The sequence below is a fragment of the Schistocerca americana genome, chromosome X (assembly GCF_021461395.2).
Source record: "Schistocerca americana isolate TAMUIC-IGC-003095 chromosome X, iqSchAmer2.1, whole genome shotgun sequence".
NCBI lineage: Eukaryota > Metazoa > Arthropoda > Insecta > Orthoptera > Acrididae > Schistocerca > Schistocerca americana.
Window position 1 is genome coordinate 265,091,209 of NC_060130.1, and position 26,545 is coordinate 265,117,753.

Below are 26,545 nucleotides of genomic sequence, written 5' to 3' on the forward strand. Positions count from 1 at the left end.
TTCCCTCTTTTAAAGTTTTAACAGCCATATATTTTAATCATGTTGGTAGATTATATGATTCGAGGATTCTCGTCTCATATGCTGCAGGAGCAGTTGCTGCCTGAGTGACGTTGCCATCTCTATATCGAAATTTTATGACATTTGTGTTATCAATTACTATGTATTCACACCCTCCCACACTTGGCGTCTCCAACAAATGCACTTCTGATAATATCTAGTAGAATACCTAGTACGTAACTTTCAATCAACTTAACGTCTTTCCTAACTCCATTCATGGTATATAAAGTAAGACTGCCTGTCTGTATTTCCATCGAAGACGTAGTGCACCGCTTTCTACATACATCTACATACATACTCCACAAGTCACTGGATGGTGCGTGGCGGAGGGTATCTTGTACCAATACTAGTCATTTCTTTCCCTGTCCCATTTTCAAATAGAGCGAGGGAAAAGCGACTGTTTATATGCCTCCATATGAGCCCACTTATCTCTTATCGTCCTTACGCAAAATGTACGTTGGTGGCAGCGGAAACGTTCTGCAGTCAGCTTCAAATACTGGTTCTTGAAATTTTCTCAATATTGAGCAAAACTCCTTACGTATAAATATGTTTACCCTAACCCGGAAAGTTAATTAAGAGCTGAACACGCCTTTGAAACCCCTAGCCGTAATTATTGTGCACTATGGGATGGCTGTAGATATAGACACTAAATTTGAGAATTGCAAAGGAAATAATTTTAATATGAGTGGAAGGTTTAACAGAAACAAGCTACGGATTTACACATTAATTTATTGGATTAAAATTCACATTAAATGGAACTGACTAAAAAAAATCAATTGTTATTACAAATGTATGCTACATGAATTACACCAAGCAAAACTATTGGTTTCCAGCGTTACTTGAATGAACAAGAGAACATGTCCCTTAGACGGGGCAGTTGATGATCTGAAAATTACTCACGAACGTATATCAAAAGGAGTACGAGGCTGTAGGCCTGATCAATATCGAGAGACTCATGTATCTACTAAAGCAATGCTGGGCTTGAGACAGATGATCGCATTGACCAAGAGTCGTCCTAGTACATGCCGATGCTGATAATATTGTTCACCGTAATTACTCAGCATGAGATGTGCAGAACGTCACCATTGTGGATGTGGTCCAGTGGTACAATATAAGTGTTGAGCTTCTGTCGGCACGAACTCTGGACCCCGCTCGTGTGCTAAGACGCGCGCCAAGTGTGCACAGCTCTCCATCTCCGGATCAACGCTGCTGATGTGCACAATAAGCGTACACCTCTCCATCTGCCAACGAACTCCAAGATTTGGAGCTGAACCGTGCAGCTTGCTATTCCTTTGCACCAAACAGGACATGCCAGCCAACCGCAGAATATGAACATTCTACCGGCCAATGGGGACGTCCTTTCACGCACAAAAATCTCACCAAGACAACAGCGCTTCGGTTAACCCTTTCAGGGGCAAAATAAAAAAAAAATAATTTTTAATTTTTCCTTGTTTTTATTGTATTAATTTTCATACAGTGAGACAGAAAAATGTAAAAATTAAATGAAATATACTTAAACTGAACACATACAGGGTGGTTTCGAATGGAGCCACTGCCCGCTAAATGTCATTACTTTTGATGATACAGTAAAAAGCAATTCCTTTCTGCAGATAAGCATAAGGCTACCTGGCAGTGACTACATGTCCATCTGCTTCTTTGGGGTTCTTTCTTTGTGCTGCAGTGCACACAGCGCCTTGAGGTTCCATGTTTTGGCAGATGTTTTGAATTTTTTTGCAGATGGTTCTGACGGTGTACTGGGATGGCCAGGACTAACTTTGAAGACATTACTGCCTACCAGGCCTGTGGCAACACGTTTTCGAAAATCCTTTAGCACTTGCTTCGCTGTTGGATTACATAATCGAAACAGAATAAATGCATTTCCAATAGAAATATAAACTATATACCAAAATAATCTCAGCCACCACCTTCGTGATTTCTTGTCTATTGCATAAAAACTGTTTATGATATCTGCCTTATCGACACATCCCATATTTGAAATACATGATTTCACTATTTTTGGGCAAGGTACTTTTGTGATTTTTCCATCCTTTTCTTTATGGCTGACTTCTTCAACACTTACAGGCAAATCAATTGTAGACAGCAACATGACTACACGTTTGTCTTTCCATTTGATGCAAGCAATGCCATCAGAACGAACTGACCAATCAAACTCTCCTCCCAGCAGCTCTTTGTCTATTTTTAGCGTAGGAAGTCCTGTTCTGTGTGATCTAATTGTTCCACAGGCAAAAAGTCCGTCATCTTTTAGCTTCTGTAAAAGTGAGACACAGAAAAAATTGTTAAAGTATATGTGGTATCCCTTTCCTTCCGAGCCTTTACATATATCTCTCACAATTCCCTCTCGTAAGGATTTTTCCACTATGCCTTCAACTTTTCCAGTATATATCTGAAAATCACAAATATATCCAAGCTTATTAGCTCTGAAGCAGATTTTGTATCCCCTCTTGATTGGCTTTTGGGGCATATATTGTTTGAATGCGATTCGTCCTTTGAACTTCACCATGCATTCACCTATAGCTTGCTCCTTAGTAGGTGCACAGAATTTTTTGAAGTTTATCAGTATCTGATTGATTGGTGAACGGATTTTATATAGTCTGTCATAATTTCTGCACAAAAAAATCTTCTGGTTGCATTCCTTCGCTGTCATTTTTAAGTTTTCCTCGTACACCAGCTTCCTCTGAAAAATTGGCAGCAAAGTTCATTGCACTGACATCCTTTCTCCATGAAAAATTTGCAATGGAAGACAGTGGCAAATCGTCATTAGTGCTGAAACTATCATCACTGTCATTGTCCAAATGGTCCTCACTCTCACTTTCCGAAATAATTTGAGATAAAACCGGTGTTTTCATTCGCAAATCCAGATTACTGACTTCAGCTAGCACATCACTTTCACTGTCACTGTTAGTGTCAATCCGTGAGTGGGGATCTGAAGGAATATGTGCGAAAAGGCACTCCAGAATTTCCTCATCCTTTAGTCTGTGAGAATACAGCACGTGAAACAGGAAAAAAAAAAATTCGTCACACCTACTAATGCTGCCGTTACTGGAGCAGTGGTTTCAAATGGAACCACCACAACATTCACAAAAATAAATGCATTAGTTTGGTTATTATTGCAGTAAATATAGTATTAACGTAAACAGAACAGTATTCAGCATTAATACATGCATAAAAGTTACCTAATACAGAAGAATAGAGTCGCAATTTGAGAACAAAGACGTTCGCTCACAGCGTACAAAAATGGCTATCCAGCTCGCCTCACTACTTGCTAATATTTACAGATTTTGAAGCGCTTCCAGTGACAGCCACCAGAGGGCAGCACCAACTAGGCTGCTGAATGGTGTCCCCAAAAGTAACCACTGCCCTTTTGCCACAAAATGAGAAAATTGTACGTGGTTTCAAACGGAACCACTTCCCCTGAAAGGGTTAAACGCCAATAACCTTCTTCTTCCAAAAAAGTTGCTGCATCAGCTCCACCCTGTGACGTCACAGACATTTGTATCAATCGTCCATTTTCGCGCCCAGTAAGTAGCCTGGCATCAGAGGTCCTCTGAAACTATAAACTGCGGTTGAAGCTGGAGTTTTATTTTTCTGCAAGCCGTGTTTCTTAAGGAAAGCCTGAAGGCACTCTTCGGAACACGAGAAAGCGCTAGCTACCCTACGACGGAGTCCCTTCCGAGAACTCAACTCGATCACAGGGCAGGGCTCGGTCGTAAACGCACTACTGACAACCCCCGCCCCCGCATTTGTGTACGGCCCGGCATGGCCACTTTCATGGAGTCAACATCAGAGGCTGCCCTCCTGTACCGATGCCAGAGGGCCGCTTTTTACGTTACGTCACTGCCTTTCCTGCTCCAAATCCAGCGTAGTTCTCGTTCCCATGCACTCACAGAAAGCATAGAGAAAAGCATGGAAGCCCTACACCATGTGAAATGTATTTTATATTAAGTTACTTGAAAGCCAGTATGTACAGCCGTTCCAATCCAGTTCACTTTAATAAAATATCATTATCGTATTCTGCTCAATCATTATCCTCTAATTAGAGTGTTATTGGTTCAAATGGTTCAAATGTCTCTGAGCACTATGCGACTTAACTTCTGAGGTCATCAGTCGCCTAGAACTTAGAACTAATTAAACCTAACTAACCTAAGGACATCACACACACCCATGCGCGAGGCAGGATTCGAACCTGCGACCGTAGCGGTCGCTCGGTTCCAGACTGTAGCGCCTAGAACGGCCGGCGAGTGTTATTATCATATTAAATTAAAAGGGGCATGCGAAATGGCTTGCCGCTTTTCAAGTTGTTTTGCGGAAAGAACATCGTCTTCCCTCCACGGATACCCACTTGAAATTACGAAGCATCTCCATAATACTCGCGTGTTGATCAAAACCACTTGAACATATCTACCAGCCCACCACTGAACTCCTTCGATGTCTTCCTTTAATCTGACCAAGTACACAAGAATGGGTGACAATAGTGTTCTATACGTGGTCTCCTTTACATATGAACCACACTTTCCGAAAATTCTACCATTAAACCAAAGTCAACCATACGATTTCCCTACTGCAATTCTTACGTGTCCATTCCATTTCATATCAACTTGCAATATTAAACCCAAACATTTAATCGATATGTCAGTATATTACTAACGCTGTACTCGAACATTACGGGATTGTTGTTCCCATTCATCCGTATTAAGCTACATTTTTCTACATTTAGAGCAAGCTGCTGTTCATGATGCCAACTAGAAATTTTGTCTAAGTTTTCTTATATTCTCCTACAGTTACTAAACAACGGCACCTTCACGTACACCACAGCGTCATCAGCAAACAGCCACGGACTGCTGTACACCCCATCCGTCGGATCATTTACATATACAGAGAGTAAGAGCGACCCTATCACACTTAACTTGAGCGTTTCTGACAATATCCTGCTCTCTGATGAAGAATCCCTGGTGAGGACAACGTACTGTCTTCTATAACTTAAGAAGTATTTGATCCACTCACATATCTGGGCACCTATTCCGTATGCTCGTACCATTGCTAGCAGACTGCAGCGGTGCACTGTGTCAAACACTTTCCGGAAATCCAGGAATATGGAATCACTCGAGCTATCAAATTCTTTTCCATTGAAACTAACACAACAACTATGAATATCATTATACTAGCCAAAACGAAAGCTGTGGCATGCGCCATAGATCGTAAGCAATCGCTGTAACACGCAGGCAACACCAGATCGTAGCTAGCGCCCGCGCCAGCTGTGTTGAGGACTCTCTCCGGAGCACGAAAGCTTTGTGGATACACAGCCTAGAACTGTCGAAAAAATACTTCAGCGCTACACTCCAATTATCGGCGTGCCAAAAAGTGAAGGTATGATAAAAAGCACTCCGTCTTCAGGCCACGAGTGGCCTACCGAGACTATCCGACCGCCGTGTCATCCTCAGTGGAGGATGCGGATAGGACGGGCGTGGGGTCAGCACACCGCCCTCCCGGTGAAGGTATGATGGACATACAATTTTAGTATACAGACAAATGTAGTATACGTAGTGGACTTCCATGCAATTCTTACCGCCATGTAACACCAGACTACTACCACACACAGCACGGAATAGTTCTAGCAGTTGACAACATATTTTCTATCAATTTCCGCATCCTACGGTGTGGCCAGAGTTTGCAGATTGCCAGACATAGAGATCTGATTGTGGTCATGTTTACTGCCGCCTGAAAATGTCATTATTTGATATTTAACTATGACAAATAGTAACAAAACGGCGCGCTTTTGATCGATAACTGTGCCGCAGAATTGAAACGGTATACTTGCATAGCACACAATGTGTAACACAAAACACATCAAATAAAGGATGCCCTCAATTACCGATTTATAGTTACCAGTGATTTTATTATAATACATCGTAGCTAAAGCGACGCGTTTTCGAGATACCTCTAATTTGCTGGTGCTTTGAAACAGCTTATATTAATACCACGTCGTCTGTGATATAGAAAACCTGCCAAATACACTGTTTGACATCAAACGATATGGCGGCTCCAGAATCCTACTTGTGATGTAAAAACGGTGTCGCATCTCACTTACCACGTTCCTCTCGACGAGACAAAAATCTGACATACCAAATTCTTCATTTCACACTATGAAGTGTAGTGGAACGTGGAGTTCCACGCTGAAATGTCACCAGCTCCCGGACTAAGTGGGTTTTCCCATCCCGTGAGAGGACGGCTTAAGGAATTTGTTCAGTCTTAACTGCTGCGTAGGCTGTACGGCGGCCAGATATTCTTGTCATTTTCGAATACTTTCGAAGTGACGTACGTTAGAAGTGAAATTTAGTTTGGATAGTGTTTCAGGGAAATGTCTGCCCGACTATTGTTTGTTTCTAAGCAAAGTGTTGACTTCCCAAACAACATTTTACCATTCGGCAATAACAGAGTACGTGAGTGCTAGGATTACGTAGTAATTAAATTGGTAAATTTGTAAGCTGTAGATCTTGAGTTCGAATACAGTCACATCTCAAATTATAATTTGTGGTAACAGTTATTTAAAATCGTAGCCTTTAAAGTATTTGTGATTATATAGCGTGAGTCACGCTTCATTTCGTGAATTGTTCCAGATATCGAAACCAGCTTTTCTGCAGTTGATATTATGTTGAGAGGCACTTAATGTTTTGTAAGATAATGCTCTGAACTTTGTTATCAACCGAGATATTAAAACAAGAATTTTTGTAATGGAATCGTATACGTTTCATAATTAGCTGCATTCAGTAGCTCTTGGAAAGACAATTACAATGATACAGCGCCTGTTAATGCTGACGTTGAAAGCTTTCGCAAAAGAATCTGAAAATCTACTAAAACTTGAAATCAATACGGCCAGCATCGGCTATTACGGTGTAAACACCTCGGGCACAGCTCTTATATGCCAGGATTCGTCGTTATATGCAGCAAGACAGGCCTATGCGACTACGGTAAAACCTTGTTGTTTTTAAGAGATAAACAACTGTGCCTGCAAAACATTTATCACTGGTTGCTGTATTGTCTTGCCATGAATTGGAAAAAGTTCTAAAATCTCAGTGTTACGTTTCCAGGTTTTTATGGAAACAAGTTCAATTTCATCAGGTGGTTTTTCACTTAAGCCCTTCCCATTGCTGGTTACTTGTTAAAACCGAAACAGAAACGTCGCTCGTTCGTAATTCGTAATGACAAACGGCCCTATTCGCCACAAAAAGGAAACTACAGTATCAATATTTTTTAGATTTGAAATAAAAAGTAATACCTGACCTGTCTTTGCCTGGAGACTCCCTGAAGGTAAAACACTTGCTGTCGAACAAATATGTCTATAGGTGCTACTCGAATTAATAAGACGGAACACACTTTAAATAAACTAAACTTTTATTCAGAATGACTGACGATGTGTCACTCACAAAATAAATGCCTTTCTTAACGAAATGTTATTTTACATTTTAGTTAAAGATGTGCTCAAAAAATGGTTCAAATGGCTCTGAGCACTATGGGACTCAACTTCTGAGGTCATTAGTCCCCTAGAACTTAGAACTAGTTAAACCTAACTAACCTAAGGACATCGCAAACATCCATGCCCGAGGCAGGATTCGAACCTGCGACCGTAGCAGTCTTGCGGTTCCACACTGCAGCGCCTTTAACCGCACGGCCACTTCGGCCGGCCGGATGTGCTCAAACTGTTTACTATCGACTACAAGACACATTTGCAATCGCCGTTCGAGAGATAAGTGCATAATATGCCGGTGGATGCTGTGGCTATTCGACGTTGCATATCGTCTGGCGTAGTTGGGGATTCGTGATGCACTGCCACTTTCAGTGCTCCCCGTAGAAACAAATCAGAGGAGTCGAATCAGGGGACCTGGATGACCATTTCGCTGCACCATTCTGTCCTACCCTACAATCACGAAATTTTTAATGCCGTATTTGCGTTGCAAAACGGGAAGAAAGAGGTGGGCAGCCGTCTTGTTGGAACCACATACACTGTCGTCTATCCACTTGTGCAGCTTCTAGAACAGGTAGAATATTCGTAATAAAGTGTGTTTGGTTATTTCCATCTAATGCACGTGGGATGAGGTAAGGACCTAAAATGGAATTTCCTCTGGTGCCGCACCATACCTTTAATCTCCATGGTCGTTTGTGTTTTACCTGACGAAGCTAGCGTAGATATTCAGCTGCCCAGTAGTGCACGTAAAGTTCAGTTTGCGTTACCGTGGTTCGGAAACGTTGCTTACTCGGTAAAAAGAGCATATTGAAAAATGCAGCGTCGTCTCCCAGGCGCTGAAGGTCAAACCGATAAAACTCTATGTAAGATGCGAGTGACACTCGTTTGGCTGGTCCCACGTTCCTTCGTGATACTTCTCGTACCGCCATGTGGATTGATAAGTGTTGTAGCCAGAACAACATCATATGCTCTGTCAGTTACAGTGTTTGTCCTCGTCCTCTGTTTGACGTTGAAGCTGCTTGTTGACATTAGTGACCTAATAATTCGTGCGAGTGCCTGGCGCGTCGGACAGCGACGATCAGGCTAGACTTCCCTACACCGCTGTAGCGTTTCGCAGCCTCCTTTTTTTTACGTTCGTCATATGGAAGTAGCATGTCTAACTTCTCCTATGACACAGTTCCTGCTAGTTCTGAAGCGCAGAGAACTAAACAGTCGAAAGGCTTGATACAACAGCGTGGCCTGGCATGAGCATATTTATAACGCAATAGACGATTTCGGCCGACTTGCCTTTCAACGTAAGAAAGTTTCTAGGATTCTTTTGCGAAAAATTTTAACTTCAAAATTGATAAGCATTATATCGCTGCACTCGTCTTTTCGAGCGCTTTCGGATACCGTTCAAAAAAGTACATCGTTCTGTTTAAAAAATTATACTTGCTTCAATATCTCGATCGACACAGGAGTTAAGACCTTTTATCACATAATAAAATTATGTGCCCCTTAGCGAACTATCATTTGCCCAAAACTCGTTTCGATATCTGGAACTGTTCACGAAATAAAAGGGGTATCGTCCTACGTGACTCACCCTGCACGTCTGAGGAAAACGGGCCAAAAACGTTCGCCTTTGCATCTAGATAACAGGCCGCTCATCATTTTTTCCTTTAAATATTGTGCCTTCTGCTTTGTATTGAGAGTGTATTGCCTGCACCAAATAAGCAGAAACGAATATGGTGCCTTCTCTTTGACTTAAAAATACTAAATGTTCTGTCTTTGGTGCCTATGTCGGCATAATTGTCACAGTGGTCTTGGTCTTTTTGATCAATGGTCGTAAAGGAATTTAAAATCAAGTGTCGATATATATATATATCCTTTCAGTCGATCATTCGACACTTGTCGATATATATCTTTTTAGTCTTTCAATCGTCACTTGATTTTAAATTATTTTACGAGCATTGATCAAAAAGACCAAGACCACTGTGTACCTACATCGCAGATGTTAATGCAATAACATCTGCGGTTTAAGTACATCACACTTTTATTTGAAAAAAAAAAAAAAAAGACAAGAGACGTTTTCAAAAATGGTTCAAATGGCTCTGAGCGCGCACTATGGGACTTAACTTCTGAGGTCATCAGTCCCCTAGAACTTAGAACTACTTAAACCTAAATAACCTAAGGACATCACACACATCCATGCCCGAGGCAGGATTCGAACCTGCGACCTTAGCGGTCGCGCGGCTCCAGACTGTAGAGCCTAGAACCGCTCGGCCACTCCGGCCGGCGAGACGTTTTCCTTTTGGTCATATTTACGTTGTCCGCCGTCATAGTTTAGTGGTCATCCTCTCTCTCTGCTTCTGGCCGTTATGTTTAGGACACGGGTTCGAATATCAGTACAACCCGGGAGTTTTCCTTGGAAGGAGGTCTGGAAAGGGGTACACTCCGCCTCGCGGTGCCAAAACTGAAGAGCGGTCTTCTAACACCACACCCCTCCACACCGCTTCCAATGGCTCCTCTGGCAGAGCCGGCCGGTGTGGCCGAGCGGTTCTAGGCGCTACAGTCTGGAACCACGCGAGCGCTACGGTCGCAGGTTCGAATCCTGCCTCGGGCATAGATGTGTGTGACGTCCTTAGGTTAGTTAGGTTTAAGTAGTGCTAAGTTCTAGGGGACTGATGACCTCAGCAGTTAAGTCCCATAGTGCTCAGAGCCATTTGAACCATTATTTTTTCCTCTGACAGAGGATCACACAGCGGTCGGTCGGTTCCTGCGGTTCCTGTCGGCCCTTCAGGGGTGCGACGCGGAGATTTGCTTAGCACAGTACGTTTAACGGCGAAGAAAAGTATTCGAAGGTTAAACATTCATTTACTTTAAACAAAGTTTCCTTCCATATAACACCGTAGGTTCAGTACCACGTCCAGTTTCCATCCACCTCTACAACTGAATTTGGAAAAAAAAGCAACAAGTTTCCGAAATAATCTGCGACATCACGCAGCATGACGTGCTTCGGTGAGCGCTACCTCGAGTATTGGCGCAGATCTTCTACTCCTAGTAATTTTCTTCATATCTGTGCATAAAAGCTCCATAAGTCTATAGTACTGAGATCGGCACCTTCGGGATGCTAGTCCAACACATCAACGTCTCCGTTCATTTGGATGCAGCGTCTTCACAATCGCTGTGTGGACTGGGGAACGTTCTCCCGAAAATCTGAGACGAAGTGAAGGAAGCATTGTGTTCTCCAGTAGCTGATATTAGTAATTTCTAGAAAGCGAACCGTAAAGGTCCCACAATAATCGGTAGCTATGTGCTGATAGCCAGCTCCAGATTATGATGGATGTTCTCCCACAAAATAGACTCTGATGGATACACTTACTATGGAATGCGTTCCTCTTGAACGACATACATTGGCAGAGTTATTATGGGCAGTGGAAAATTCCCTCTCGTCCGTGAATGTAACCTTGTCCCAGTATAAAAGCGGCTTCCTGTACTCCAATACGAAGTTTACCTGACAGCCATATGTTGTTCTTTCAGCCGAGTGTCGTCCTTACCTTCCTTCCCTGTTGAGCTAACGACATATGGTCGACCTTGTCGCACGTAAATGATGTTCTTAATTTCTGTGCTGGTCCTGAAAGAGTTTTCATCACAGCGGTAGAGTAAAATTATGTCTTCATTATCTGTAGTAGTCCTCGGACGTCCAGAACGACGACAACGGTTGACGTGGCTTTCATCCGCCATACTCTTCACCCAGTAATGAATTGTAAATTTGCCGTATCCTAGTGTACGGGTGCCAACGGCCTTGCTGCAGTGGTAACACCGGTTCCCGTCATATCACCGAAATTAAGCGCTGCCGGGCTTGGCTAGCACTTGGATGGGTGGCCGTCTGGGTCTGCCTAGTGCTGTTGGCGACTGGAGTTCACTCAGCCCTTGTGAGGCCAACTGAGGAGGTAATTGAATGAGAAGTAGTGGCTCTGGTCACGCAAACTGACAACGGAGGTCAGAGCGGTGTGCTGACCACATGCCTCTCCTAACCTAAACCAATGACATTTACAGGCTAAGGATGACACGGCGGTAGGTTGATACGTTGGGTCTTCCGAGGCCTGTTCGAATGGAGTTTAGTTCTAGTTTTCTAGAGTATTGGCAATGGCAATCATACAGTAGCCATCTTGACAAAATCCAAGAATGCGACATTTATCAAATCCACTGAGTTGCAATGTGTCGTCTTCACGGAAGTATGAATATTCTGACAAGACAAGAGAGACGAAGTGTTATAAGTGGGGGAGAGCATTTCCTTCGCCACAGAAGTCGTACTCATTCCCAACTATATGCTATGAAAAATTTGAACACAGATTTTATTCATGATATCGCTGAAATTTTAATTTTAATTAATTATCAGTAATTAATGTCTTTTTCGACTACTCAGTTATATCAGATAACTGCACTCAATTTATGAGTATTTCGGCCAAATTCATCGGTTCTACAAACGCAGCTGTGGATTTTACCACTTATATGTCAAACATAAATACTTCAAATAATTTTTTAGGCTTCCGGTTTTACCGAAATCCTTATAGGATCGCTTTGTTGTCCGTCTCTCTGTCTGTCTGTCCGACTATTAAAACTACTTTTTCTCAGGAACGGACAGTGGTATCAAGTTGAAATTACTATCACATCCTGGTGCGCAAAAAGTAAGCTTCAAGTCAATGAAATCGAAAGATACCGCCAGGTATGTCACATATTTCGACACTCGCAAACTCATATATCAAAACTTATAGATGAATTATCTACAGGTATGACGGACCTGGTGACCTAGAGCTAAAGCGCGTGCATGGAAACCGAAGAGTCACGGCATCTAGTCTCGGTCGGTTCACGTATTTTTCAGTCTTCGTTCGAATCGCCAGAAACAACACGTGGTTCGGATTACACGTTAATCCCCTGTCGTAATCTGACGAGTCTGACTCGTGATAACAATTTTAGACCAAACACGAGGATCTCGAGACAGACTCGTGGAAATAAATTCAGGCCATAGCTATATATCACGAGTCACACTCTTATGAACGAAAGTCAGACCACACGTAAATATAGCGCGTCAAGCTTCTCACCATTACGCAGTGAGAATTAATCACAATTCATTAAATCTAAATTACCAAGCCAGCGTGCTAGTGGTTTCGTAGTATCGTTTTTGAAGAAAACTTTTAATAAATTCTTACATAATGCTAAGAGAGGGACGTTTACATGGAAGTATCGATCAAGATTCCAATGCTAGCGAGGTGGCTGTACAAAACAGGGGGCGTGCAAAACATTTAATTATAGGTGACGATAGAGAAGAGGAAAATTCAATACCTATAATATGTGTACTGTGGACTCCGCAACAAGTAGAAAACACACCAGAACAATTGAAAATATTCAGAGAAATAAAAGCATCTGTTTCAAATCATTTAAGGGAACATAAAGGATAACTATAACTATTTTCTAGGATGTTTCATTACAAATTTTTGGAAATACTTGCTACGGAAATAAATCTCTTCGCAAGTCAAATAATAGAAAACAAAAAGGGGACTACACTTGATACCCTGTAACTTTTGACTAAATTAAGGCCTACTACGCACATTTTGATGACCCAAGTCAGAAAACAGAATATCTAAATGTATTTGACTAAAAGACCAATAGTAGAAATACTCTATTTAAAAAAGTAATGCATTTTAAAAGATTTAAGCAAATGTCGAAATTCTTACGTTTTTGCCATAATGAAACTGCTGACAGTACTGATCAGCTTAGAGCTTAGAGATGAGAACTATCATCATCCTTTGGAATGAGCAATTTAAAGAAATTTTTATACCGGATTTAAGTGTCGGCTTACACTTTTAGTATGTTAACAATTTAATCCATCGAAAAGAGCGAGATTTGGATCAAAATTTTACAAGCTAAGTGAGGAAAGTACCAGTTTTTGTTATGGTTCCAAAATGTATACCGACCAGAACAAAACGACGGAATAATAGTGCATCAGAGAACGTTCCCATGGAGTTGTCAAAATCCCAAATGAATAAGGGAAATACCTTGTTTATCGACAACTGGTACTCCTCCCCCAACTTATTTTTAAAATAACACCAGAAAAACATAGATGTTATCAGGTCAGTACGCAGCAACAGGTAAAGTATGCCACAAGATATTAAAAAAATAAAGAAAGGAGAATATTTGTGAGGAAGTTGTAATAATTTATTTGCCCTGTGATGGAACGACATGCGAGACGTTTAGATCAACCAAACCTGGAAGTATAGAGATGGTTGAACATATAAACAAACACTTTAGAAAAAAACCCGAAAGCATCCTCGAATACGTTAAGTGAATGTTTGGAATTGATCGTTACGATCATATGTCGGCTTATTTCCCAAACATGAAACAAAGTCCTCAGAGAATACCGAAAACGTTATTTTTTTTTGTATGTCAGGTATGGCTTTCTTCAATACGTACATTACGCATAAAACAATACACGGTAAAAGAAAGGCAACATGTTGATTAGCGAATAAATATAGCTGAGATAACTTCCAAAAATATCCAGTTAACGGACTACGAAAACAGTGCAAAACCTTCACTAGGTGAAACACCTCTTCGACTCCAAGCGCAATATTGGGCCCTTCTCCCAAAACATGTCGACTCGACGCCTAAAAGAAAACACTCAACAAGGATATGTAATGTCTGCATAAGCCGGCCGCGGTGGTCTAGCGGTTCTAGGCGCGCAGTCCGGAACCGCGCGACTGCTACGGTCGCAGGTTCGAATCCTGCCTCGGGCATGGATGTGTGTGATGTCCTTAGGTTAGTTAGGTTTAAGTAGTTCTAAGTTCTAGGGGACTGATGACCACAGTAGTTAAGTCCCATAGTGCTCAGAGCCATCTGAACCATTTGTCTGCATAAAACAAAAAGTGCGAAGCGAAGCGAAGTGGTAATGAAAAGAGTGTAAAGTGGGGTAACACCTACCACACTGGTTTCGAAACTACCATACCATGCAGGACTACCGATTTTTTGAGCTGTAGGTATTTCCCTATTAGTAATTCGCTCAAGAGTAGCATGTCTTCCCCTAAATTTTTTTGTTGACAGTATCCCTTTTGGCTTCATGTTATTAGATTCCTTCTGAAGAAGTCACTCTTGAAAACGCCCAAGAAGATTATAATTTCTATTAAAATATTGTTTATGTATAAAAACTTATATACTGAAGTATTGTTTGAAATAGCGTATTAATATACAGGAACAAGAATTAGATTAGTTAGACGTCCACAAGAGCAGTATTGGGTGAAACAAATAAGCTTATAGCTACATAGCACATATCCGTATTATGCGGACAGTATATCGTGGCAGTCGACTAGGACCGTAAGCAAAGGAGAACTTGGACTCCCCAAGGGAGAGGAGAGGTGCGGGGAATAAGTCCCGCCTCTGTTTCGAGAACTGACATAATCGTCACAGGGGTTGCTGATTCCTTTTGTTCTGGTGAGAGTCTCATTCGAAAACCATTCATGCACGAGGATTAGTCTCTTCGCCCACTTCAAAATAAGAAATAAAAACAAGCAATCCACAACACAAAGCAAACTGAAGTACACAAAGCGTTTGGTAGTGGCTACAGAGCAATGGTTTGATGCAGTCACAGCGGTAGTTCAGGCTCGACCTCTACTTGTGTTTTACGCAACCATTGTTATAAACACACCCCACCTAAAACTGCCATGACACTGTCGACATGATACTGTATCTCGGCTTGTACTGTAACTGTCTCGCGAGTGACACTGGCCCGTTTAGCTCGCGTCGTCTCCCACCGCTTGGGTACAGACTTCGTAGAACTACTTGGTACGGCAATAGGTTAACCTATGGGTCTCCTTTCCCCCACTGGATAACTGGGTTACGTTAGGGACACGCAGGTCGCCGAAGTGGCATTCAGTAGACTGACCTGCACCAGCAATTGCGCCACACGAAATTGTTATTATTGTTATTATTATTACTATATAAGTTCGTAAAGAATCCTCAGATCGCGGGTCCTACTCGCACTGACTGGTCAGCTTTTTTTTTCAAGGAATTATTTTAGTTGGCAAATTACAAATGTTTGGCAAAGTAGAGTATGATCAGAAATATTTCATGGTTGAGGTTAGGTTTTGCAATAATTCCTCCTTATACTACTTGAAATAAGTTATCAGCAAATGGTGACCATGACATTAACGTTCTCCGGCTATTTACTACGTTTCGGGGTTTTGTAAGTGTAGTTGCGAAACTCAAATAAATGAAGTAATTCAGAGCGGTTTTTGATATGAGGTATTGTCTCCATAAATAAATTTAATTTTGATGTAACTGATGAATAATTCGAGATGTTCATATCACACTGGAAAAAAAATCCCTGCCCATAGAAAGAACTAAATAATTATTTGCTTCTAAAAATGTCCAAAAAGAATTAAATTCTTCTTGCAAGCACACCTGTAGCAGAAACCGAGTGAAGAGATAATACTAATAACGACAGTGATAACCGAATTATCTTACAGTTCCATACACTGAAGCGCCAACGAAACTGGTAAAGTCATGCGTATTCAAATACAGGAATCTGTAAACAGCAGGATATGGCGCTGAGGTCGGCAACGCCTATATAAGACAACTGTCTGGCGCAGTTGTTAGATCGTTTCCTGCTACAATAGCAGCTTATCAAGGTTTAAGTGACTTTGAACGTGATTTTACAGTCGGCGCACGAGCGGTGGGACACAGCATCTCCAAGGTAGCGATGAAGTGGGGATTTTCCCACACGACCATTTCACGAGTGTTTCGTGAACATCAGGATTCCGGAAACACATCAAATCTCCGACATCGCTGCAGCCGGAAAAATGTCCTACAAGAACGGGATCAACGACGACTGAAGAGAATCGTTCAACGTGACAGAAGTGCAACTCTTCCGCAAATTGCTGAAGTTTTCGATGCTGGGCCATCAACCAGTGTCAGCGTACGAACCATTCAAGGAAATATCATCGGTATGGGCTCTCGGAGCCGAAGGCCCAATCGAATACTCTTGATGACTGCACGACACAAAGCTTTACGCCTCGCCTGGACCCGTCAACACCGACATTGGACTGTTGATGACTGGAAACGTGTTGCCTGGTCGGACGTGTCTCGTTTCAAATTGTATCGAGCGGATGGACGTGTACGGATAAGGAGACAACTTCTTCAATCAATGGACCTTGCATGTCAGCAGGGGATTGTTCAAGCTGGTAGAGGCTCTGTAATGGCATGTGGCGTGTGCAGTTGTAGTGATAGATAAGACTTTGACAGGTGACACGTACATAAGCATCCCGTCTGATCACTTGCATCCACTCATGTCCATTGTGCATTCCGACGGACTTGGGCAATTCTAGCAGGACAATGTGACACCCCACACGTCCAGAATTGCTACAGAGTGGCTCGAGAAACGTTCTTCTGAGTTTAAACACTTCCGCTGGGTACCAAACTCCCCAGACATGAACATTATTCAGCATATCTGGGATGCCTTGCAACGTGCTGTTCAGAAGAGATCTCCACCCCCTCGTACTCTTACGGATTTATGGACAGCCCTGCAAGATTAATGATGTCAATTCCCTCCAGCACTACTTCAGACATTATTTGAGTCCACGCCACGTCATGTTACTGCACTTCTGCGCTTTCATTGGCTCTTCAGTGTACTATGTAGTGGCAATTCTCAAACTCAAATATTTGTGGAAACAGTGATAATTTTCAAACGGTTTCGAATTGGAGGTATAACGGCAAGAAACGTCTTTACACCCCTCCCTCTAAACATAATTTCTGCGTTAGAAACACGCTGATAATTAATCAGTGAACAGAGAGCCAGTGTTTCTTCACCGTGCACCGTGTCCAATTTTAAGCTCCTTTTAATCTCTTCACTGCCAATCCCGTTAACAGACGGGACGCGAAAATTTCGGTAGATTGCTGTTCCCGTCATTAGATCGGTACGATTTCTCTCACTTTTATATACGAAATCACGTATTTCTATTGGTGCGATCTGTTTTCATTATGTTGTGAGGGAGATGGAGTTTGTAAAGCAGCCTATAGCAACGGAAGCTGTTCGTTCAGTACGTAAAGAAACGAAAGACATGGCTTCACGTTTTCTTAGGTCGACAAAGTTTTGGGCTAACTAAGAAAGAATTTGTTGACGGTGACAACGAGAATGACGTTACCGATGAGTCAGATGATGATACTGTCTCTGTGCAAGAACAACTACGTTAAACGTCAAGTGAGTACTTTTCGTTTTCATTTAGTAAAACGTATGCTGTAATTACTGTTTGTGCTTTTTTCGATGTTTCTTCATTTTCTGTAGCAGGAAAGAGTTTTTGTTATTTGTTGTAGGTTCAGAAAATGAGGTCAGTGATTGTGCTAAGAATATAGAACCATGAAATGAAATGTCAGTAGTAACAATACCGAAAGGAGAAAAAGAGGAAGGGATATCACACAAAGAAGTTATAAAATGCGAAACAAACTGTAACAATTTATAATTATGGTTTCAAGTTGTGAGTTTTTAATTGTTGAAAGTATAATATTGTACAAGACTGGTAAAGAAAAATTATTTTTACTCTGGTAAACTTTTTTTTGTAAGACCTACAATTCATTAAAATATATGGAACAAACATATATTCAAAGAAGCTGGAAATATGTCCTCCAGAAGAAAAAAATTTCAGGATGTCATAATAGTTGTAATCACAGTTAAATACTGGCTAGTCTTCTTAATAAAAAAGTATTAAAAAGCAACCATTCTAAGAAACGGCAAGGTTTACGTGGCCTGCGGTCGAAGTATTGAAGCTAGTGTCACAAATTAACCATAAGAGATGAGCAGTTAAAACTGCGTTATAAGCTGGTTTCGGTGATTATTTCAACACGATGCAAAATATGATTAAATTGTGGGGCTTTTGGAGGTACTGAGTATGTTGAAAGTATGCGTTAATTAATTTTAGGTTTTGCAAAAAATATGGAAGTCTACTAGAGTCAAAATAATTTTTATTTACCAGTCTCGCGCACTATTCTACTTTCAACAATTAAAAACTCACAACCTGGAACCATAATTATAAACTGTTACACTTTTTCACATTTTATAACTTCTTTGTGTGATATCCCTTAGTGTTGGCCTCCTTTCAGATTTTTTAGTAAGTGAAAGACGATCTGGTCGAAAAGGATTGCAACAGAACAGAGAAACAAATGTGTTGAGCAGGCTGGAATCCACCTCCAAGGAGTCAGGAGTCAGAAGTCTCATACAGCGTGTCACATCTCCCGCTAAAAGACAATCACGAGCTTGCCAGGTGGTGGTTTTAGTGCTCTTGTTGATTAATACAAGTTTGGTGTGTGCAAAGTATATGTTCGATACCTGCTTAAACATCCATTTTTAACAGACACTAGCAGACCTCCATCATCAAATGAAAAAGGTCGGTTTGGATTGTGGTTCGGAATCCACATCAAACCGACGAGGGCAAGGTCAGTTTAGGCTGAGCCATGATAGACGTGAATGTCAAGGCAAAAAGAACGCTATCACCACTTAGCTTTCTTAAGCTAGAAATATATTTTATTTAATGAACCAATCGTTAAGTAAGCTCACATGACACTTATTTCTTATTTTATCTGAATTTGAGACGTTGGAAATTTTGGTGCTGGACTGGGATTTGATTCGGGGTTTGACCCTGTTGACACGTTAAGTTCCATAATTTCGTTGTTTCACTCAAGATTAGAAACTTCTCTATGTCTCCACTAAAGTCAGGAATCTGGTTTCGATTACTGATCTGGCACAAAAGTAGCCGTTATTTAACTTCAAACTCTACCAAGTGCACTCCAAACTACTGGTGAAAAATAGTTTTGATTTCCATGGACGCAAACTCGGAGGGAGCTGGAAACGTGGCAGTTGGTAGAGTTCGCAGGTGGAAGCTTGTTGCTTGATATGCTGTTTAGCGATGGAGGTACCAAGTCCAATTCTTCGTACTTTGTCAACAATAACGATAGGTGCCGGCTTCAAGTACTATCCAGAAAATCACATTTTTATCACATCCACACACGACACTCCTAGCTACCGGCCGAAAAAAATCAATAGTTAAAGTCTCTTCGTGTTGAGTCAACAAAGACAATATTTGTCGGATTTGACTCTGTCAGCGCAGAACTTTCCATCGTCTCGTTCAAGTCAGATATGCTAGTCCTAGCTACTGGTGAAGAAGAATTCGATAGTAACGTATGTTCGTGACTATGAGTGCCGGATTACACTCACAGTCAGCAGTGAACATTTCGTAGCGCCGTTTCTATTCAAATATGCGAACATCTCGTTACTGGCGAAAAACTGTCGCTATTTAACGTCTGATCGTGGCTAGAAAACAACGGCGATAGGTGATTGGTTCGAATAATGGTGGAGCACAATGTATTTTATCGTCATTTATTTTCAAGCTCAAACTTGCTAACTGTTGTTGATGGAAGTTTCGACATTTCACGACTCTACATGCCTAGTCGGCAATGACGATTGGTGTCACGGTCGAGTATCCGACAGGCACCACAACTTTGCTTAGTTAGCATTGACTATAGGTGATAGGTTTGAATCCAGATCCAGAACAAGAAGGTTCGACATTTAATTTAAAGTCCAAGCATGTGCACAAGTTACTCCTCTTGAATGCCATAGATATTCAGTCACAAATCGTGATAGACAACGAGGGTGGTAGGTGACTTTCGAAGTGCACGTGGATCCAAACGTCATCAGGAGTACAGTGAAATTACTAATGATACGCTGTAAGTGTTGATGTTCCCATAGCGCTTGCCGCTTAATCGCGGTTCTGTAACTGTCTCGTTAATTAATCAGTATATGTAAAATCACATGTCTTGCGAATGACAGTAGGTCGGCTGTTGGAAATCCTCTTGGACAGCAAAAATACTTTTATTGCCATAAATCTTTTGGAATCTAGATTATCTTTAGGAAACACTTATTCATAAAAGTATTTAGTTTTGACTGAGAATTACAGAGTGATTTGTGTAACAGAATTATGAGTGTTATTCCGTTTTATATAGTCAAACAATTGTACCACGAAGAGATTAGAAGACTTGCACGAAAGCTACGTTATGTTGGCTAGATGCAAAGAAGGTAGAACGTAATTACGGTCGAAATGGCTCTAAGCACTATGGGACTTAACATCTGAGGTCATCAGTCCCCTAGACTTAGAACTATGTAAACCTACCTAACATAAGGACATCACACACATCCATACCCGAGGCAAGATTCGAACCTGCGACCGTAGTAGCCTCGTGCTTCGGACTGAAGCGCCTAGAACCGCTCGACCACAGCGGCCGGCAATAACGGTCGTTTGGATACATTTGAGCATGATAGTACATATGCTTTCAACTCACAAAATATGTCAAGTCGAGAATGAACGTTTAAAAATGGATCTTACGGTGTCGCTCAGCTATATTTTACGAACTATTAAGAGAGCGTAACAATTCACATTTTAATGTTTGAAGGTGAACGTAGATAAAATGTAATAAACGTGTTACAAAACATATGTAGAGGAAAATAGTAGTTAGGTGGTTGTAATAGTAAGTAGAAAATGAGTAGGAAGTTCTTCCTATGCTCCTTTGTACAGCCCGACTTTAATGACGACACTGTCGACAGAACGTTAGGTTTTAATCTTTCTTCTTCTTCTGTCTACAGCGTCCATATCATCTATGTGTGTGGTTTCCTGGTTACCTGTTTCAGTCTCAAACTATTTATTTTATTTATTTGACGATAATTACGGGATTCAGGCCCTATCTGAAGAGCGCCTATATAAAAATAATACATTACGGATGAGCCTTTCATTATAAAGATACAAATTTTGTATTATATTATAACAGCATTATGCTGCCATTAACTTACGTACTAAACTACAGAAGATTAATCCTTACAAAAAGCAAAATATGGTATGAGCTAGAAATAACTATGTAATCTGTAAGGAAACGACTTTTATTCGTCACGGGAATGAAACAGGTATCATTCGTCCGAAGGCAGTGAAAATGTGCAGAAGGAATAATAAATATAAACCGCACCATGTGAATAAATACAAAAATCAATATTCGTTTTTCCAGAGAAGGACTTCTCTTTGATTATTTATTTCACGCAGCTATGAAAATCGCGGCGTTTAGCTTATTTCTTCGCTTAAGATGAAGTACAGGTACGGTGCAATATGGGAAGCGGTGCTATCGACACATTACAGAGTGCAATATTTAACGAATATCTTTGTAATGGGTCCCACTCGTTACGAATTAATTTTACACAGGAACGCCTGAAAATGGGGCTGTGATTCGTAAACTAGCCGCGAAGAAAATGAAATATAATAAAACAAAATAAAAACTTAGTGTAGCTGCAGTACAGCTATGTATAAAATAAATACATCATCAGCTAAGGACACGCAATTAGAATTCTCCGTCGAATTTAGTGCAGGTCATGAAGTATGTATGTAGATACTTAACAGATTAATTCTACATAAAGTCACCATGAAAAATTGATGATGTGACTGTATTGACATTTGAAGCACCTAATATAATCTGCCTGACACATTAGCTCAATAAAAGATCGTTGACCCTAAAAATCTGGAAATTTAAGATTCAGCGTCACATGAGGAGTAAACTTACAGACGAAACTATGTCCACCTGAAAAAAATTATTGTCGGAATTCCCAATAAACTGCACATCTGCCGAAAGCGGCTAGTGTAATTATGGCACAGGGCGAAGGAAGGGAAGAAAGTACTACATCTAATTCACTGTTGGCAGTATGCATGAATTTTAGCGGTTTTTGCTTAATGTAAGATTAAATGGTAAGAACAAGAGTCCAGTGTCTTAACACCACAGTACCCATCTCGGCGCAAAAATGAAGTCATGACCATGATGAGAAAAGAAAAAATAAATCACGCTCTACCAAACATAAACATTAAAGTAATTACAGTAGTACGTGTTGGTTCACCAAGAACGATATATTGCCAAGAGAACAGACACTGATAAGCGAAAGGGAATTTCTTTAGAGGAAACCACTACGGCATACGTCAAAGCGGAAATACATCTGCAGTGTGAGTTATTTTTTCAACATTCACCACCTCTGTCAGAGCCAACAATAGCAATTATCTGTGTTTCATATTTAAGGGCTCTTCTTCCGCGTTATTCATTCACTTCTCATTTATACCTTAACCCCGTAACGCCAGAACAATTATGTTTGTTTCTTTTTGATTTGACCTATCACTTACTGTACGTGGCTCGGTCACTAGATATAGAACACCCTTTCAGAAGACAAGTTTGAAAACGGAAATGAACAGCAAGCAGTTCGTCGTGATATATCATCTCACCGTAAGTTCGGAGAAACCTAAGAAAACGAGATCACTGATGCACGAACTACGATTTATTCATGCGGTTCCTGAAATGATAACAGGAGATAAATCACAACTGCGCCCATTGTTACACGTGGGATTAAATACGAAAGGCTTAGTCCTGATGATTATTGCTAACACGATATTTAGTTTACGAAATATTCTGAAGAAATTATTGAGTGACGAATGCTAATTGGATGAAGATCTATAATGATTTTAAAGAGCAACTTTCATCAAAATGAGCCCATGGAAATATAATGCATGCTAATGCTCCAGAAGAACTGAAACGGTATGTATTGCTCCAATGGATTTCAAGTATAATATGCGTATCTGACGCACTCATTGTGTCTGCACCAACGATATGTAGTAATATTATTTTTTGTCAGATGATTCTGTTACTGAATAATGATAACGGCGTGCCAATAGCTAATGGTAAGATGCGAAAAAGTGATTTGGGAGCTCTTGAACTACACATAATATTTAAAGTGGCGCGAGACGACTGCTTCTATTAAATCTTAAGTGGGAATGAATATAAACTTGTTTTAAACAAGCCATAAATTCAAAATTTAGCTAACTAAGGTTCTTTGACACTGACTTTCTGCCGCAAATCGTTGATAAAATCCAAAGATCTGTCCTGGTCCTGAAAATAGGCTGAAACGTACTGTTGACAAGCACATTCTTGTTTTAGTACTTATTTGATGCTTGTAACTCATTCGTCGCTGACATTTATGAAGCAGTCAAATACACGACGAATACAACGCAGTGAAAAACGACTGAAACACTTTCAGAGTCTAATACTTGGTATAGAGGAAACTGCAAAGTGTTTCAACTTGGGCGGATAGAATTTACTGTGGAAATCTGTTACACATCGCCCTGTTGTCTGCGACAAGCGTGTCGCACGTGATTGCCACCAATTATGTTCCCCCATAATAAAACTATTTTCTTACAACTAAGATAGTCCCTCACAGAAGGCTCCTTCGTGCTATCGCGAGTCTAAGAGCTGACGTGCTGTAAAAATGCTTGCAATTACGTCGACAAAATCGCCTGGTTGTTTACAGACAGAGGAAAGGCAGAGAGAGAGAGACATCCTTTCTTACCTTGCAGTGTCATTCAACAATGCGAAAACTGCTCAAAAAATTATTTCGTTAATCATAAATAACATGTAAATATGCAGGAAAATTCCTGACCTTACATACTATGCCTGGTTATCCTTTACCGAAGTTTCATATTCAAAAGTTACACATAACACAACATTTTTATTATCACTGAAACAGAATTTTCAGGTTTATATACGACAGTAAATGCTATGAATGCGTAACAGGAAAAATAAGTGTAGCTTGCTTGGTTCTCGACCAACGAATTAGCACATTAATGTGTGAAAACGTGTGCGGAGTGTTGATGATTTGCGATTCAATGTGTTGCCAGGAGTCCACAAAATACAATTTGACATGAACAACCTCCTGCGTTTACACTAGTGCCTTTGATGAGTTCTTCCACGTTGAAACACGCTCAGCTATTCTGATGGGCTGCACTTAAGCATTCATTTGAAGACCGGTTAACTATGGAAACTGAACAGTAGTGAAAACAAAATACAGGGATGTTTGATTTCATTCAGTGTCAGCCAGTGTGGTAAAATGTTAACTTTAGGACGCTGTTGCAACCATAACAATTATTTATTTTCTTCTCTTTTTTTAAAAAGCTCGATACTTGTTAATCATTATGTTATAGCTTTGCGCGTACCATTTGTATATTTACGCGCTGTAAAATAATACAATACATAAATATATGAAAATACATGCACATTGTTGCTTAATTTACATTAGATGGTTTGAGTTAAAATACAGTGCCAGGAAGGAGTTTCTTTCAATTGTCAGAATATGTTACTTGCGACGTGTACTCAATGCGAAAAGTGACCAAAGCGCTTATCAGCCATTAACATATTTCTAAAACGAATATTCACTAGGCTGTTTTGTATGTGTATTCTCAAGAAACAGATTGTAGGCTTAATCGTTTTCTAATTGGATAGTTCTGAAAATTGACTTCATTGCTCCTTTTCTTAACAGTTAACGTTAATGATTAACACTATTTTACGAATATGAGTTGACAAATGTAATTTCAAGAAATAGAAAATCGTTGAGGTGCATATACGTGTCAATTTTTTTTTCTCTGCTGGTGCCTGCACAATGTACGTCTGTTGTAATTTACTTGCAGTACTACTAAGGTGATACCAGGCGTTGGAATGTCGTTCACGGGAAAAAGCCGCTAGCTATTTAATTAGACACTCTGTAAATTTAAGGTATTATCTTACCTGTATTGGTGGGTTCGTTTCTTCGTTTGTCGCACTCCAGCGCTAGCAAATTGCTCACGGAAAATCGTCTCGCGTTGTCGGTCGCTGATGATGCCGCATCTTGCAACAACATTCCACTGTAGCTCATCATCTTGCCTCTGCGTATTTTACGACTTACTGCGGCATGGCTCACGGTTTAGAAATTACAAAAAAAGTTTTCGAGGCTGTCGGTTGCGAAAGAAACGAACTGTCATACGAGTTCGAACTAATCAGTCTTCCTTCTCGAAGAGTAAATGCCAAACCACAAACGGACGAATGTCTGTGAGAGATGTGGTAATACGCGAACGATTTATGCGGTGTTGTCAGTGGCGACAAGTGATTCGTCAAATTACTGAAATGTAGCGAGCTGGTCCGATGCACCGAAGAGGCAGGCGACCGAAGCGGTTGTAAGGGATACGAGTAGGAGTTGCGACGGTGATATCCTCCCCCACTCTTTTGGGCGCCTAGGCTCCGCCCCCCTTCCCAAACACGTGCTCCTCGCCACAAAAACAGTATCAACCGCCCCTCTCTCCCCTTTTCTCTCATCCCTCCTTTCCGCGGCAGACACGCTGAACCATAGAACACGCCTATAGGCATATTTTCTAATCAGCGCATCAAATGGAGTTGTAATAAATTGCTAGATAATTCACCTGCGGAGTGGATCTGCTTATTGCTCGACGTAAAGAGGCGCTTCAACACTTCTGTTGCAGGCACAGCTTAGGTACGGTGAGGTATGCCGTCGGGCGTCAGACGCCGAAACGGGCTGAGTGGTGATGCTGTATCATAACAATGACGTTTCGAAAATTCGGTTACTTTTACTTTCAATAGAGTATTTTCGTAGTCAACCGTAGTACTTGTACGTAGCCTTAGAGCACCGTTGCAGGTATGACAGTCGATTTTTCTCTGGTATGTCCTTCGTGTACATATCGTATTGTTGTACGAGTGTGTAGTGTGGTCCACTAAGGGGTTTTGTGTACGTAGCAGGGAAAGTCACAAAGCTGTAAAAAAACCGTTCATACTACTCCTCAAAGATAATAAAACTATTTAATTTGTGATCTGTAGAAGAAAGTTATTGACAAAAGACTAACCGAGGAACACTAGAGAAAAAAAAAGAACAAATCAAATCTGATTTTGGGAACTGGTCGCTGTGTTAGTATGTAGATGTAATTACCAAACAAAAAAACGATCGAAACGATTATGATGGCATTTACTCCACTGCCTGCATATAACTTTCTTGAGCATACAGCCATTTATTCGCAATGTAACATCAAAACATTTCAAGGTACGGTACCATGGCTTCTGATAACTGATGGTACGTGAATCGGTGTATACTTTGCTACC

General features: G+C 40.8%; 1 protein-coding gene and 1 pseudogene across 1 annotated transcript in view; one reads left to right on the forward strand and one right to left on the reverse strand.

Moving 5' to 3' along the window:
• LOC124556672 (paired mesoderm homeobox protein 2-like) overlaps nucleotides 1-25,595 on the reverse strand; it is a 526,161-nt gene extending 500,566 nt beyond the window's left edge. The window contains exon 1 of the mRNA XM_047130638.1: nucleotides 25,187-25,595. Coding sequence (XP_046986594.1) covers nucleotides 25,187-25,316 — 130 coding nt within the window. The 5' untranslated portion in view covers nucleotides 25,317-25,595. The remainder of the gene's footprint in view (nucleotides 1-25,186) is intronic.
• Nucleotides 11,312-11,430, forward strand: LOC124557283 (annotated as a pseudogene).
• Nucleotides 25,596-26,545: the final 950 nt, after the last annotated feature.